The sequence below is a fragment of the Exophiala oligosperma genome (assembly GCF_000835515.1).
Source record: "Exophiala oligosperma strain CBS 72588 unplaced genomic scaffold supercont1.5, whole genome shotgun sequence".
NCBI lineage: Eukaryota > Fungi > Ascomycota > Eurotiomycetes > Chaetothyriales > Herpotrichiellaceae > Exophiala > Exophiala oligosperma.
Genome location: NW_015622822.1, coordinates 646,265 through 661,791, shown reverse-complemented (window position 1 = coordinate 661,791; position 15,527 = coordinate 646,265). Strand labels below are relative to the sequence as shown.

The following is a 15,527-nucleotide window of genomic DNA, read 5'->3' as shown; positions in this document are numbered from 1 at the left end:
AGGATGACGACGCCGGTGCCAGTTCTGTCTCTGTCTCTCGGTAGCTGCGCGCGAATGTTGAGGGCACTGACTTTCTCAGTTGTCATCAATACCGCACAGCCCGCCAGATCCCAATAACCACAGGCCAGCTCCCTCTTCCGTCGATTGCCTTGTCTGTGCCCCCGTTTATCCCCTAAGACATGCCTTAGATAGCGAAGACAGAGATCCTGCCACAAGACACTGGCCTGCTTCCACCATGGCCAACCTCCTGCCCTTTCGCGATATCAACGTTCATGCTTCTACAAGTCACTATGCATTTACATCGCCTTCCACCCCCTCTGCGCCGACCTTGGTGGTAGAAAGACCGTCTGGAGACATCAGACTCAACGATGGATCTCTCCTGGGCGCGAAACGGGTCTCCAGCATTGCTGGTATCCTGGGCATCATCAAGCTCAAACTGGACAAATATGTCATAGTGATAACGAAGGCGCAGCCCATGGGCAGGCTGCGCGGACATATGATCTACAAGGTCGTCGCTACGGAGTTTCTCCCTTTGCGCGAACGCCCAGTTCACGATCCTGACGAGGATACCTACCTTTCCTACCTCAAGAACCTTCTCGCCACCGGACCCATGTACTTTTCGTATTCTCTTGATGTCACCTCCGCCTTCCAGCGTCAATCGCAGTCCGATCTTTCACACCCTCTCTGGAAAAGGGCAGATGACCGGTTCTTTTGGAACCGTTTCATTCAGACCGATCTGATTGATTTTCGGACAGGAGGTGGCGCTTCGGCGGGTCTGAAAAGCCAGCAGCAACCTGGCGCCGACCCTTACATTCTCCCTGTGATGTTCGGCATGTTAGAGATTAAGCCAGCGAAGATAGAGTCCATCAGCTTCACCTTCGCCCTTATCACGAGGAGATCAAGGTTCAGGGGTGGTACGAGATACTTTTCACGTGGCATTGACGAGCAAGGCCATGTTTCCAATTTCAATGAGACCGAGCAAATTGTGGTGTTGAATGACCTTTCAAGTCAGCCAACTGGGTATGCTGGTGGCCAAGGGATGCAGAATGGCAAAGTTGGAGGTTCACTGGCCGAGACACAGATTTTGTCCTATGTTCAGACACGTGGGAGTGTGCCAGTGTACTGGGCCGAGATCAATGATCTCCGATATACACCCAAACTCCAAATACGTGGGGTTGAATCTGCTGTTGATGCGGCACGGAAGCACTTCGACGAACAGATCAGAACCTATGGCGAGAATTACTTGGTCAATCTAGTGAATGCTCGGGGAAGAGAGGAACGAGTGAAGAAGGCTTACGAACAGATGGTGCGCATTCTTGTGAAGTCTCCCGATGAGTCTGTTGAACCAGGGCGACGAACCGAGGAAAGATTTCATGAAATCACGGCCGACCAGCAGCATCAACGCATGGACAGATTGCACTATATCTATTTTGACTTCCACAACGAGACGAAAGGCTTAAAGTGGCACCGAGCTGAACTCCTTCTCGATGAGCTTCTAGATGGTTTGAGGAAAGGACAGTATTTCCGTGGTGTTGAGATGCCGGGAAATCCGTTAGGGGCACTGGAGATAAGGTCATTGCAGACTGCCGTGGTCCGGACGAACTGCATGGACTGCCTTGACAGGACTAATGTTGTTCAAAGCATGCTTGGGAGATGGGCTATAACCCAGCAATTCCAAGACTTGGGTCTCCTGCAGCCAGGTGAAAGAGCTGACGACGATCGGTCTTTCGAATTCATGTTTCGAAACATCTGGGCGGACAACGCTGATGTTGTTTCGAAATCCTACTCGGGTACTGGGGCTTTAAAGACAGATTTTACTCGCACAGGCAAGCGCACAAGAGCTGGAATGGTCCAAGACCTTAGCAACTCCACCACTCGATATGTCCGAAACAACTTCCTGGACGGGCCTAGGCAAGACGGATTTGACCTTTTCCTCGGTACTTACTTGCCTTCGACGTATGGTGTTGGATCCTCTTTGACTTTCAAAGACCGACGACCACTCGTTATACAAGCGGTTCCCTACCTTTTGGCGGCTTCGTTGTTCATTACTTTGATATCTATGCTGACGCGACGGCCGCCAGAAGCAGCTGTTTGGCCCCTGCGTATGCTTGTCATCTTATGCCTAGTCGTTGCGGGTTGGTGCTTTCAATTCGTCTACGGTCACGGTTTGCTCTACGTCAATTGGCCAAAGCTGCACACGCCACAGTTTGCTCTTGACGGTTATCACGATGCCCTCACGCGGGCCCACAAGGATCCGGTTATTGGGCCAGTCATTGCAGCCGAGGGTGGGAAGGACAGGAGGTCGCGCAACATTAGCACCGCAAATATGGGTTACATGGAAGAAGGCAAGAAAAGAATAGAATAATCTTGGGACGCGGGTGTTGTAGTCTCAGCAAGCGCAAATAGACCAGATTCGAATGAGGATATGATTTAGGGAGTAGTTGAATTCTCGAAACCAAGATCAAAGCCCAACTATACACGGGATGGCTCGTTGCAACTGTATCTAAGCATCGCGAAGTTGAAAGACCAGTGCTTGTGGAATAACGCCATTCGAAATACTCAAACTGTAGTCGTCCTTGCCTTCCCGTGCTTTTATCGACACTCATTGCCACGGTCGGTGTCTGACATGAGGATGAATGAATTTGAAGTCTCAGCCTTGTCCGGAAACAAGGGGATTGTTTCTTTAGAAGGCGAGTTTCTATTGGCGGATTGGACGGGACCACACTACGGCTGTTTCGGCGGAGCTTCGATCTTCGGGAAAAAAAGTTTAGTAGGGAGCAACACTATCGAGTCAACCCAGGCTGCGCATTCTCTAAGCCTCTTATACACTCGACTGACAAGTGTGTCGTGTGCCTTTAAGATGAGTGCAGCATACGCGCTCCGAGGCCAGTCCCGCCTCGTTGGAGGGCTGCTACGCACTCCAGTCTCTCAGATCAGTCGCCAATGGGTCTGCCGTCGCTGCGCATCGACTGTAGCTCTTCAAACATACTCTGCAAGTCTGAAGTCTCCGTCGATACAATGGTCATTGGACAGACGGTGGCAACAGAAGCGGGGTGCTGCTGGAGCTGCTGCTGCGATGTACGAGGCTCCCGTGCATCCAGAGCTGAGGATTGAATGCTAACATGTCTCTCCAGGCTCGAAGAGGCCTCAGACCCCGACTCCCTCTCTCAAGAAACCATTATCGACAACCTCTCGGCGGAAGAGGCCCATCGACTATCCAAAGTGAGGAATATTGGGATAGCAGTCAGTTTTAACCCGTGGCAATTTTGGCATACACGGCCTAACTTTGGCAGGCACACATTGACTCTGGAAAAACTACGGCCACGGAAAGAGTACTCTTCTATACCGGTCGTATCAAGTCTATTCACGAAGTACGGGGCAAGGACTCCGTCGGCGCAAAAATGGATTCGATGGAACTGGAACGAGAAAAGGGCATTACCATTCAGTCCGCAGCCACGTTCTGCGATTGGGTTAAGAAAGAGAACGGCAAGGAGGAGAAATACCACATCAACTTGATCGATACCCCTGGGCATATTGATTTCACCATTGAGGTCGAACGCGCTCTCAGAGTCCTCGACGGCGCCGTAATGATCCTGTGTGCTGTATCAGGCGTACAAAGTCAAACCATAACGGTGGATCGACAAATGAGACGCTACAACATCCCTCGAATCAGTTTCATCAACAAAATGGACCGAATGGGTGCGAATCCCTTCAAAGCTGTGGAGCAGATCAACAAGAAGCTCAAGATCGCCGCGGCGGCAGTTCAGATCCCTATAGGCGCGGAAGACGAATTCAAAGGGTTGGTCGACTTGGTTACGATGAAGACATACTATGCTGAAGGCGACCGTGGTGAAATCATCGTCACCAAGGACGAAATTCCAGCGGAGGTTCAGCAGCTTGCTCAGGAACGAAGGGCCATGCTGATCGAAACCCTTGCTGATGTCGACGAGGAAATGGCCAATATGTTTTTGGACGAGCAGGAGCCGACTATTGAACAGCTCAAAGCTGCCATTCGTCGTGCAACTATCTCCCTTAAGTTTACCCCCGTGTTCATGGGTTCAGCTTTGGCCGATAAGTTCGTGCAGCCAATGCTTGACGGTGTTTGTGATTATCTCCCCAACCCGGCTGAAGTTTCAAACACTGCTCTTGATCGTCGACAGAAGGAGGCTCCCGTCAAATTGATCCCTTACAACTCCCTTCCCTTTGTAGGATTGGCATTCAAGCTGGAAGAATCGAACTTTGGACAACTTACCTACATTCGTGTCTACCAGGGCAAGTTGACAAAAGGCCTTCATGTCTACAATGCTCGAACCGACAAGCGGATCAAGATTCCCCGAATTGTGCGCATGCATTCCAACGAAATGGAAGAAGTGAATGAAATTGGTGCTGGAGAAATTTGCGCCGTGTTCGGTGTGGACTGCGCATCTGGAGATACATTTACTGACGGCCAGCTCGGATACAGCATGACAAGCATGTACGTCCCCGAACCTGTTATCTCGCTCAGTATCAAACCCAAAAACAACAAGGACTTGCCAAACTTCTCTAAGGCCATTGCACGATTCCAGCGTGAGGATCCCACTTTCAGAGTACACTTTGACACCGAAAGCGAGCAGACGATCATCTCTGGCATGGGAGAACTCCATCTCGAAGTCTACGTCGAGCGGATGAGACGTGAGTACAAGGTAGACTGTGAAACTGGTCCGCCACAAGTCGCGTACCGTGAGACAATCACCAAGAGAGTTGACTTTGACCACTTGCTCAAGAAACAGACTGGTGGTGCTGGTGATTATGCCCGTGTCATGGGTTGGATGGAACCAAGCGGCAAACTCGAGGGCAACCACTTCGAGGAGCAAGTCATTGGAGGTTCAATTTCGGAGAAGTTCTTGTTTGCTTGTGAAAAGGGTTTCATACAAGCTTGTGAGAAGGGTCCATTGATCGGCCACAAAGTCCTGGGAACGTCCATGGTCATCAACGACGGTGCAACACACATGACTGATTCCAGTGAAATGGCTTTCAAGAATGCCACGCAACAGGCTTTCCGCAAGGCTTTCATCCAGGCCGACCCTGTTGTTCTCGAACCGCTCATGAAGACCGTCGTTACCGCCCCGACAGAATTCCAGGGTAACGTTGTCGGTCTTTTGCAAAAGCGAAATGCCGTCATCAACGATACCGAAGTTGGCATCGATGACTTTACCGTCTGGGCTGATGCAAGTTTAAATGGTATGTTCGGATTCAGCGGCAATCTGCGAGCTGCAACGCAGGGCAAAGGAGAATTCTCGATGGAGTTCAGTCACTACGAAAGGGCGCCCATGCAGATGCAGAAGGAACTGATTGCCAAGTACCAGAAGGCTCAGGCTGAACGAAACAAGAAATAATTTCTGTTGGTTTTTTGGCTGTGGCTGTATAGGTCGAAGTCATGGCGTGTATCTCGCTTTCCCATTCCCGGCAGGGCCCAAGGTCTTTGAGAAAGCGAGCCTGCTTCTAGCTCCCGTCACAAACTTGCGATCCGGACCGAACCAGGTTTTCCAAGTACCTTTGACAATTTCAGGGCCTCAAGTCGATGATCCCTACTCGAGTTCAAGCCAGGACATAGTGCTTGACGCCAAGGGAGCTGGGTCGGGTCTATCGAGTCTTTGTGTGTCTACCAGAGCAGTGACTCAACTGCCAGGTAATGGTGGCCATGAGTCGATGCATCCGTGGTGATGATTGTTTCCTCGTTACGAAACCACCAACCAACGGCCGGATCAGTCTCAGGAGTCGCGATAAAGGTGTATTTGTGCTGGGCATAGGTCGTGGAGGGTGTCAACTCATGCCTGTCTGACCTTGTATGCCCCTATGGGAATATCGTGTGGTTAGGGGTAGCTTTTTCCTTCAATGTTTGTCTTACTAGATCTCCACTCCGACGGCCAAAAAGCAAGAGGGCATTATGGGTTTTGCGACGACGTTGTTCGATCAGGGTGCTACTAAATAAGACTGGCTGATGTGATGCTGTATAATGAATGTGAACTGCATTTTGGAAATAACCATCTGGGTATCTGAAGTACTTTGATCTTCTCCTCCCTCGGTCCAACAAGGCAGGATTCTCTTTCTGATAAAATTAACCCAGAATGGAAGTAATTTCCCTCGTGCTCTGACGTCTTGGTCGATCTTGATAAAAGTGTTTGCAAATGTCTGTGACGGCTTTTTGTACATTTTTGGCCGTGAGAAATATCTTCATCTTTGGCCTTCTCCTTGAATAGTCCAAGACAGCAGCAATATGGCCACTTCGCCGGTCATAATTCCTTCTGCATCGCTCGCCGAGAGGAATCCCGAAACGTTCCCCGACAACGGCAGTTCTTCGACATCCCGTCGGGGCAATTTGACCTGGCACACGCTCTTCTCGGCATCAAAGACACCAACCGATAGTCTCACTGCCGGCATCGCTACATGTCCGCCTGGAACGGGCCATTTGTGTCCGCATCGCCACGAGCAGGCGGAGATATACTACATCACTCAAGGGCGGGGAGTTGTCGTGATTGATGGGGTCGAGCGAGAAGTCCAAAGTGGTGATACAATCTATATTCCTGGGAACGCGGAGCACGGGATCCGGAATAGTTGTGCTACTACTACGAGTGAAGAAGGAAGTGGCACCGACAGAGTCGACGATCGGGAGGAGTTGAAGTGGTTTTATGTCTTTGCTGTTGATAAATTTGAGGATGTTGTGTACCGATTCTCTTAAAGCGTATTATACTCCGTATGAATACTTCGTTACCAAGTTTCACATGACCTTGCTACGATGGAAGGACGATCATTCATTTCGTGATAGAAACCAGAACGAGTCTGGGTGTTTCTAAAAGGAGGCTAGCCTTGGTAGCCTCGTATCTTCAGCCTCGCCGTGAAACTTGCTTTGATGTCATTTCAACTTTCTGGCCAGTAGCCAGCACACGCGCAAGACGGACCACCAAGTCAGCGTCTCGCCCTGTTCATCGTTCAAGGCTGAAGCAAGCCAGGACAATGCCAGGTGTAATCGACGATGGTGCCCTATGTGAGGCTATTGTAAATGGCACATTCCCACAGTCCGAACCTCTCCTGACTTCCGAGCTGTCTCCCGAAATCCTCCCTTCACTGCTCGACCAAATTGCAAAGACACAACGTGAAATCAGCGAAGAGATCAAGGCGGCAAACCAGGATGACAACGGGGATGTTGAAACTTGGATCACACAAGCCAAAAAGGTTCAGGAGGATATCGTGCGATGCAAGGAGGAATCGAAACGCATCGTCGAGGACCATCAGCATGTTCAGGCGTTACGAGAAGAGGCGACAGATTTCCAGCGCAAAGTTGAGCTTTTGGAGACGGAGATTGAGTTTACAGGCGATGTGATGAAAGAGCTCGACCTCGCAAGCAAGGCCACCCGGGCACTTCGAGATGTGGAAGAGTGTTTACAAGACGGCGGCGATCCCTGCGAAGCCGCGGCGAAGATTCAAGAGCTGGACAAGAAGACCGCCCACATACTGAGATCTCGAATATCCACAATCATCAGGGATCTCAAGGACGAGTTTCGGTTGAAGGCCAGAGTACAGCTGGAAACAAAGTTGAACGCCCAGATTTCAGTGCATCGAGAGCAACACCAGGCCAGCATCGAAGTTTCGCCCACCGAAGGCGACAGCTCGGCCACGAATTCCGACGTCCTGATTCGAGCTCTGAATCTGCTCGGCGATTCCACGGATTCATTAGAGCCATTGACCGACAAACTCAAGGCGCTTGTGCTACAACCTCTGAGACAAGCTTCTCGGCTGAAAATGGTCGCTTTCAAGCTGGGTGGAAACACCCTAAGCCTCGAGTTGGGCCGAACAAGCCCATCACTTGAATTAGTCCTAGACTTTGTTCGAACGTTCATCGACTTTATGCGGACTCGCTTTGCCAGCACAATCCAATCTGCGGCAGCCAAAGCTATACTAGGCGATTTGATGACTCTGCTCGTGAACGACTGGCTGAATCCCGGCCTACCGACAGACCTCACAATGCTTCACGAACTGGACGAACTTCAAAACAAGGCCACAAACATATACAAAGAGCTGCAGTCAATGCAGTGGGAGGGCCAAAAGCAGCTGCAGGACTGGGTGGACGACCTTCCTCGGGCGTGGCTTAACAAGCGCAAAGCAGCAACCCTGGACGCCGTTCGGAAAGCTTTTGCCAACTCAAAGGGGACTCTACGACAAGTCGAAAGAGTCGAACGACGTGTTCTCTCTGCTACAACAGGTGAGAACGGCGATAATGCTGACAACGCCAATGATTGGGATGCTGGTTGGGACGATGACAAAGACAAAGCAGAGAGCAATGAAACCCGCCAAGCAGAAGAAGAGGAAGATGCCAGCGGGTGGGGATTTGATGATGACGACGATGCCGGCAATCAAGCCGAAGTCAAGGGCGAAGACAACAAGAACGGCACTGCGTCGGACCAAGATGCAGAAGATGATGCGGGTGATGCCTGGGGTTGGGACGACGATGGGGCAGCTGATACAAAATCAGAGTCAGCAGCCAAAAGCGACAAGGGCAACAACAGCAAACGAGTAAACGGTGCACAAGAGAACAAACAAAGCCAAGAGCAAGAAGTCACCCTGACCGAGTTGTACAGCATCACAGACATCCCCGACCACCTGGTGGAGATCATAGGCAGAGACATTTCTGACGCTCAAGCCATCCAGGACAATCCACACGACGCGCTCAACTCTTCCTCGGCGACACGAGGGCTCCTTGCTCTTCCCACGTTGGCCCTAGCCATGTTCCGCGCTACCGCGCCGACCTACTACGGCGGAGGCGGCGGCGGCGGCGGCGGCGCATCAGCCTCGCTCACCGACATCCACCGGTACAACGACTCGTTGTACATCGCCGAGCGACTGCGCGAGATGTCGATGAGCGTCCCCCCTGCAGGCGGCATGCCCCTGCCCAAGGTCGCGTCGGACGTGTCGTCGATGGAAAAGTTTGCCCGCCTCGCGTACTCCAAGGAGATGGAGACGCAACGACTGATTGTCTGGGACCTCCTCGAGGGCGCCCAGGGGTTCACGTCGTGCACGCAGTTCCCGTACTCGCAGGAGATCGAAAACGCCGTGTCGGCGGTGGTGGACCGCATCCGCGCCCTCCACATGACGTGGCGGCCGGTCTTGTCGACTTCGGCGCTCATGCAGAGCGTCGGGTCGCTCGTGGCCATGGTCATCAACAAGATGGTCGACTCGATCGAGGAGATGGAGGACATATCCGAGCCCGAATCCCGCCGCCTGACCGCGTTTTGTCAGCAGGTCGCGTCCCTTGGAGATTTGTTCTTCAGTGCACCCCCGACGTCGCCGCCGAACGCCGCGGAAGCCTCGGACCCGGACGGTCAGGGTCCGGTGCCCATGACGGCGGTCTACGTCTCCAGCTGGCTCAAGTTTCAATACCTGATCAACATCCTGGAGAGCTCACTGGTCGACATCAAGTACCTCTGGACCGAGGGCGAATTGAGTCTGGAGTTCTCGGCCGACGAGGTCGTCGACCTGGTAAGGGCCCTGTTCGCCGAGAGTGCCCACCGACGCAGCGCGATCGCCGCCATCAAAGGGAGTAGAGGATCGAGATGAGGAAACACGACAGACTAGAGACGGCATTCACAAGGTACAATATGTCATAGAGTATATTCAATGGTCAATATTTTTTGAATGTCTTGGACATCTCGAACATTTACATATTTGTCAGTGTAATACCCGAAAGCTGTGCCCCAGAAATGTCTCGTAGAATCCACTGGTCAATGTTCACGCCGAGACTCAAATGTATATCCATAACCCATCAATCCATCACGTCGTAACTTAACATGGGTATATACATGCGCAATACCCTTGACCAAGATCCAGTAATTTTGACGCAAACATAAAATCCAACGGGTGCCCTGCACAGTGACCTACCACCAACCGGTACGAGAACGGGAGGGGGGAAAAGATCAGCACAAAAATTTATAAACCTTCTTCCACGTGGGCCAGTTAAGTCTGTCGGCCCTCTCCTCGGCGACGAGGCTCTTGACGTTCATCTCGCGCTTTCCGGTGAAGAGGTCCATGTCCCTCGTCCGGATGACGCTCGTGCGCATGTACACCTTGTAGGCGATGTACATGATCACCACGACGGGGGCGGCCAGGTAGGCCTGGAAGAAGTTGATGACGAGATAGCTGGTGCTGTCGCTCTCGTACCCCACGGGGCTGAAGCCGGTCCAGAACTGGGCGATGAGCACGAGGATGTTGAAGCCCAGCCCGATCCAGGAGCCCACGACGCCCACGGGGCTGCGGAAGGCGAGCTCGTCGAGCGTGTGGCCCTGCAGGAGCCAGGCCTTGCGGAAGCGGATGTGCGCCAGGCAGATGCTGCCCCACGTGAAGATGGACGAGAGCCCCGAGAGGGCGAGCATCCAGTTGAACGCGTCTTGCTGTTTCGTGGACGCCGCGAGGAAGGCGAGGACGCCCAAGGCCGTGGCGATGATGATAGCGTAGAGGGGTCGGCCTTTGCGGTCAATGTACGCCAGAAAAGCGGGTGCTTGACGTTGCTCGGCGAGTGCGGCCAGTGTACGCGAGGAGCCGTAGATACTCGAGTTGCCCACGGACAGGACTGATATCATTATCACCACATTCATCACCGAGGGGAGGACGGCTAGGCCGGCGTTTTGAATGGATATGACAAATGGAGAGGCCCTGAAAGGGAAGCGTCAGTTCTAGATATAGCGAACAACAGATCGACGATGAACGACTGAAAGACATACTTGGTATCAGCGTTGCTTTGGCCGTTCAGAAGCCGTGGATCGTCGTAGGGAACGAGTGTGCCGACAATCAAAAGACTGACGATGTAGAAGAGTGTGATACGCCAAAATACCTGTATGTATTGTCAAAATTGGTCCACCTGAGAACGGGGAAATGCCTGCCACGGACCTGTTTGATAGCTGTTGGTAGAGTCTTTCTGGGATTCTCTGTTTCTGCGGCAGCCAGACCAACCAGCTCAGTGCCTGCGAAGGCAAAGGCAGCAGTTACGAAAGTGCTGCACAGGCCTTTGAAGCCATTGTGGAAGGCTCCTGGATGGTGCCAGAGACGGAAGCCCATGTAACTGCCATCAGGTTGGCCGTTGCTATCAACGCCACCCATGATATTAACGAGCACGCCGAGCAAACTAGAATGTTGTCAGACTCGCAGTACACCATGGTTAAGAGGGTGATACGCACATGTATCCTATCACCGCTGTGACTTTGATGACGGAGAAGACGAACTCAGCCTCTCCGTATGCTCTTACTCCGAAGAAATTGATGATGGCGATCATGACGAGGAAGATGGACACCCACGCGGCGTTCAAGCCAATATTGTGTACCTGGTGTCATTGTCAGTTCCCCTCCGATGTGTAACCATAGAATAGAACATGGCATACCCAATAGTCAACCGTGATAGAGGCAGAGACGATTTCCAATGGCAGTACAACCAGCCATTGCATTGCATAATTCCAGCCCATGGCGAATCCCCAGGCTGGGTCGAGAAATCGAGTCGAATACGCCGCAAAGGAACCGGCAACTGGGAATAGCACAGCCAGCTCTCCCAGCGCCTGTACCGTGCAATATAACATGGTGCCTGTCAGGCTGAAGGAGATTAATAGCGACGCAGGACCTCCGTAGGCCAACGCTCTTCCACTCCCGACGAACAGGCCTGTTCCAATACTACCGCCGATCGCTATCATCTGCAGGTGTCGACCCTTGAGTCTACGCAGCAAGGGCGACATGGCAGTCGCCTGCGCCGCGGCCTCGGCATCATAATGATGATGATGGTCGGACGCGCTGACAGATGATCGTGTGACGCTGGCGTTCGGGTCTCGCTTGAAGCTCTCGGTGAGCCGTCGTGTAAATGTTCTCTTCACCTGATGCATGTCTCCCTCAAAAGCAGATGGTTCGGATGAGGACTCGGGACTCCACGCCTTCTTGTCGTCCATGTCAATGCGAAATGAAGCTGGGGGTTTATTCATGACGGGTTGAGGTCGTTCGGTCTGCGGAAGGGCGCTCAGAAATGTCTGGATCGTCGCGATTGTCTACTCCGTCGAGTCGAGGTCATAGTCTCGTAGAATCTGAATGATCAAACCGATTCGAACAGTGCATTGTAATTGCCGGTCAAGACAACCACAGGGGAACAAATGAGTACGGGCGCAAGTCGCAAGGGTTATGGTGTTGAAAGTGCAGGCGGAGAATGAGGTTATCGACCAGCCACAGATAACGGCCGCATCCGGCCCCTCCAGACCCTTGTCAGGTTTTTGATAAGGAGAAACTACACAATATAGATGCTTACACCAGACGAGGCAATGAAGCAGTGATGCGTACGAATAGAATAATACAGTGATGCAAAGTAAAAATACACGGCTGTACAGTCTAACTAGGACTATATCTCGCTCATTTCAGCATATACAGACAAGATTCATTAGGTAGGTAAGGTATGCTGCAAGTCATTAGGTCGTAATTAGTTCCGAACACAAGAACCGTCATCTCTTGCCAATTGCGCGAATCCTCACATCTCCCTTTCATGTCGGGTCTTTCCCATCCATTGCACTCCGTTGAGATTGATCTGCAGAACCATCCGCGATGGCTTGGGGTTCAGAAGACGCCGAACTGCTGTCGTCATCGACCTCATCACCGACACTGGCAATTGTCTGGTCTTCTTTCACAGAAGGATCGACTTCCGCAGATACCGCATTCCCTGCGTTCAAGCCTCGCTGTACAGCCAGCCTCTGTGCAGCCTCTCTTTTCTGCTTGATCTCCAACTCTTCCTCTCTTGCCACCTGCTCCTCTTGAAGCTTAAGATCAAGCATCGTGGGCAGTTCCCTGCGTTCTCTTGTGGGAGTAGGTGACACAGGAGGTGCAAGACTTCTCTCCGAAGCAGACCGCTGACTCTGCATACCAGGGCTTCGTATCGACTTGGAAGAGGTTGTTCTCGTCGACCTGCGAGATGCTCCAGGACGCTTTCCACTAGGGGTCCTCGCTTTGCCACTGCTTTGGTCTTCCGGTAGACCCTGATTTGTATTTCTTCGAGCCAACATGACTGATGCAAATTCATCGTCAAGTGGGACTGCGTCATCCTCCTCGTCGCTCATGATCAGATCTCCCCTAGAGCTAAGTGAATTGGTCGTGGATCGAGAAGCGTTAGTATCACTTCTTTGTCGACCATGTCCTTTCCTCCAGGGGCTACTGTCTTCATCATGCTCTTCAATCAGCGGTTCGACTTCTGCAGGGTGTACTCGTGTGGCTCCTGGGTGCTCTTGTAAGTCTGCCGCCGAGGGCTTATATCGTAATTTCCTAGCACCCAGTTTCCAGGGCAGACGTTCCAAGAAGCCTAGATACGAGGAGCTTGGGATTATGGTAGGATCATGATCGGACTCGCCCTGCATGATGTTCGGTTTCCGCCGTCCTCGAGAACCATAGCTCATGGCTCTCGGTCGTTTTGGTTGATCTACTCTTGGTCCATGACCTGCTAAGAGACTGTCCAGCTCATCATTTCCCCACGCCGTGGAGGTCTCAGCGAGTGCTTCGTCATCATCCCATGCCTCATAAAAGTCAAAATTATATTCCGCTCTGCCACGCGACCTCCCTCTCTTCCGGCGCAGTTTGTCTTCTCGGTTGGGGAAACAGGGTGCGGTGCAGTCCACAACGCAAGACTTTAATCCGGACAAACAAGGGTCAATGTAGCGTTGTGTGAATGTATATATGTTCTCTTGCGCAGTCTGGTTGGCAGTCTCGAGGTTGTGGGTGATGTGTTGAAGGGTTTGGCGAAACTCAGGGTTGTTCATGTTGGAAGGCTGAAGGGCGCGGATTCCCAAAGAGTTGCGCTATAGGAAGACTTGAATCGAGGCGCTGATTCGATGCGCATCGGTATGGCATTTGCCATGCTTGTACTCCGTACCGATATGTGACTGACTGGCTAAGTTCGCAACCGGAGATATGTTGACTACGTAGAAGGGGTTGATTCAGGTGCCGGGCTGGTGATTATCTGGGGATCATGCGGGACGATGAGGGCCGAGCGTTGAATAGCCCCCAGCCTCCGGAGTCGGGAAAACTATTCTGCGGGCGCCGCAAATGGCTAACACAGATTGGCCGCCTCACTTTTACTCGTTACCAGGAAAAGAACCCCAAGTCAGCCAACAAAGAGTCATTCACACCCCTTACTTGAAGTCTTTCTTGACAGAATCCCTAAACCGATCATGGTCCATTACATTCGGTTTCTGCGCACACCACAGACCAATGTCGGCAAGAAGTCGGTTGACATCTCTGCTGTGGTCGCCGTGACTACCGATTTGGGCGATTCCCTTTATCCCCTAGATGCTGACCTCATCGTAGAGGTTGTAGAGACTAATCGTCCTCATGGAGTGCTTCATACACAGACTATCAAGTGGCAGGCTACTTCGAGAGCCCTCAAATTCGTTGCGGGTTGCCCGGGAAAGTACATGTCAAGATCTGCTCGACTCCATGTGACGACCAACGAGACAGCATCTACTATTGCATCTTTCGGGATTCCCGAGATCCTTGATGTCTGGAGTCCGGCCTTCGCCATGGTTGATAGGCAGCGAACTGAACCTATTGTCGAACGGCAGCTGCTCTTGCCCAACAAAAGCCGAGTCTGCATGTGGGAAGAAACGGGCGACAGTATCGCGCGACATATCTGGTGAGTACTTCACCTTATGTCGGATCGACTAACAACAGGTCAAGGGATGCTAGTCTAGGCTTCTTGATGTACTTTGCCAAAGCCTTCAACCCTCCGGCGGTCGATGGTGTTACCAAATTCACCGCTCTGCTGACAACCAGCAAGACGAGACATTTACGGGTTCTGGAATTGGGGGCTGGCTGTGGCATTGTGGGCATCGCTTTCGCTCAATCTGTCAAGTGTGATATGCTCCTTACCGACCTGCAAGATGCTCAGGAGATCTTGGCGAGCAATGTAAAGTCTGCGGCGCCGCTGGCAGGATCTAGTGTCCAAGCAGAGGTGTTGGATTGGGCTTCGGGCCTTGACGATAGTTCCAATGTGAATTACGATCTCATCTTGGTTTCGGATTGTATCTACAACCCTGACAGCAGTGTCCACTTGGTAGAGACTTTGAGGCAGTTGGCCACTCGTGCACCAAATGTGCTTGTGCTGGTTGGATTCAAAAGACGACACGAAGCCGATACAATTTTCTTTGAACGGATGCAAGACACCGCCTTCCAACTCACAGAAACACTCAATATTGCATTGCCTCACACAATCACTGATCAAGATGTGGAACATCCCACGATCGAATTCTACACCTACGTTTATCGACCCTCGGAAGGATGAGACTGAAGCTGATCTTGCGCTGTTCCTCGCTCTTCGTTGTCACCTAGATCACGCCAATACAAGAATCCGATGCTATCACGACTACCTCGTCGACAATGGCGGTCTGCAGGTCTACCTTCGGCTGCGTTGATGTTGGCGGGAGAGGGACCCAGTGCCCCAGTATATATCCATGTCACGTGCTTCCGAAATTCCCGCACACAAAAAACTCA

General features: G+C 52.0%; 6 protein-coding genes across 7 annotated transcripts; 4 read left to right on the top strand and 2 right to left on the bottom strand.

The window, feature by feature from the left end:
* The first annotated feature begins 90 nt into the window (after positions 1–90).
* PV06_05623 (uncharacterized protein) lies at positions 91–2,460 on the top strand. The gene has a single exon (XM_016406647.1). The coding sequence runs from the start codon at positions 236–238 to the stop codon at positions 2,363–2,365; it is 2,130 nt and encodes a 709-aa protein (XP_016262251.1). The 5' UTR covers positions 91–235; the 3' UTR covers positions 2,366–2,460.
* A 335-nt stretch (positions 2,461–2,795) lies between these two features.
* Positions 2,796–6,042, top strand: PV06_05622. 2 transcript variants are annotated; one of them, XM_016406645.1, is made up of 3 exons: positions 2,796–3,078; positions 3,135–3,243; positions 3,294–6,042. In XM_016406645.1, exons 1-3 carry the CDS (start codon positions 2,861–2,863, stop codon positions 5,373–5,375), a joined length of 2,409 nt encoding a protein of 802 aa, XP_016262249.1. In that variant the 5' UTR covers positions 2,796–2,860; the 3' UTR covers positions 5,376–6,042. The 2 variants fall into 2 exon arrangements, with proteins under 2 accessions (XP_016262249.1, XP_016262250.1); XM_016406646.1 differs by having other exon boundaries at positions 2,796–3,243.
* An 874-nt stretch (positions 6,043–6,916) lies between these two features.
* PV06_05621 (uncharacterized protein) lies at positions 6,917–9,670 on the top strand. The gene has a single exon (XM_016406644.1). The coding sequence runs from the start codon at positions 6,994–6,996 to the stop codon at positions 9,589–9,591; it is 2,598 nt and encodes an 865-aa protein (XP_016262248.1). The 5' UTR covers positions 6,917–6,993; the 3' UTR covers positions 9,592–9,670.
* On the bottom strand, positions 9,641–12,179 carry PV06_05620 (uncharacterized protein). The gene is made up of 5 exons (XM_016406643.1): positions 11,405–12,179; positions 11,205–11,347; positions 10,918–11,152; positions 10,752–10,861; positions 9,641–10,683 (listed from the first exon to the last, which is right to left on the bottom strand). The coding sequence occupies exons 1-5, from the start codon at positions 11,987–11,989 to the stop codon at positions 9,948–9,950; spliced, it is 1,809 nt and encodes a 602-aa protein (XP_016262247.1). The 5' UTR covers positions 11,990–12,179; the 3' UTR covers positions 9,641–9,947.
* A 178-nt stretch (positions 12,180–12,357) lies between these two features.
* Positions 12,358–13,982, bottom strand: PV06_05619 (uncharacterized protein). Its single transcript, XM_016406642.1, has one exon. The coding sequence runs from the start codon at positions 13,796–13,798 to the stop codon at positions 12,536–12,538; it is 1,263 nt and encodes a 420-aa protein (XP_016262246.1). The 5' UTR covers positions 13,799–13,982; the 3' UTR covers positions 12,358–12,535.
* Positions 13,983–14,145: 163 nt separating this feature from the next.
* Positions 14,146–15,318, top strand: PV06_05618 (uncharacterized protein; the record flags this gene model as incomplete). The annotated part of the gene is made up of 2 exons (XM_016406641.1): positions 14,146–14,670; positions 14,715–15,318. The coding sequence occupies exons 1-2, from the start codon at positions 14,210–14,212 to the stop codon at positions 15,316–15,318; spliced, it is 1,065 nt and encodes a 354-aa protein (XP_016262245.1). The 5' UTR covers positions 14,146–14,209.
* Positions 15,319–15,527: the final 209 nt, after the last annotated feature.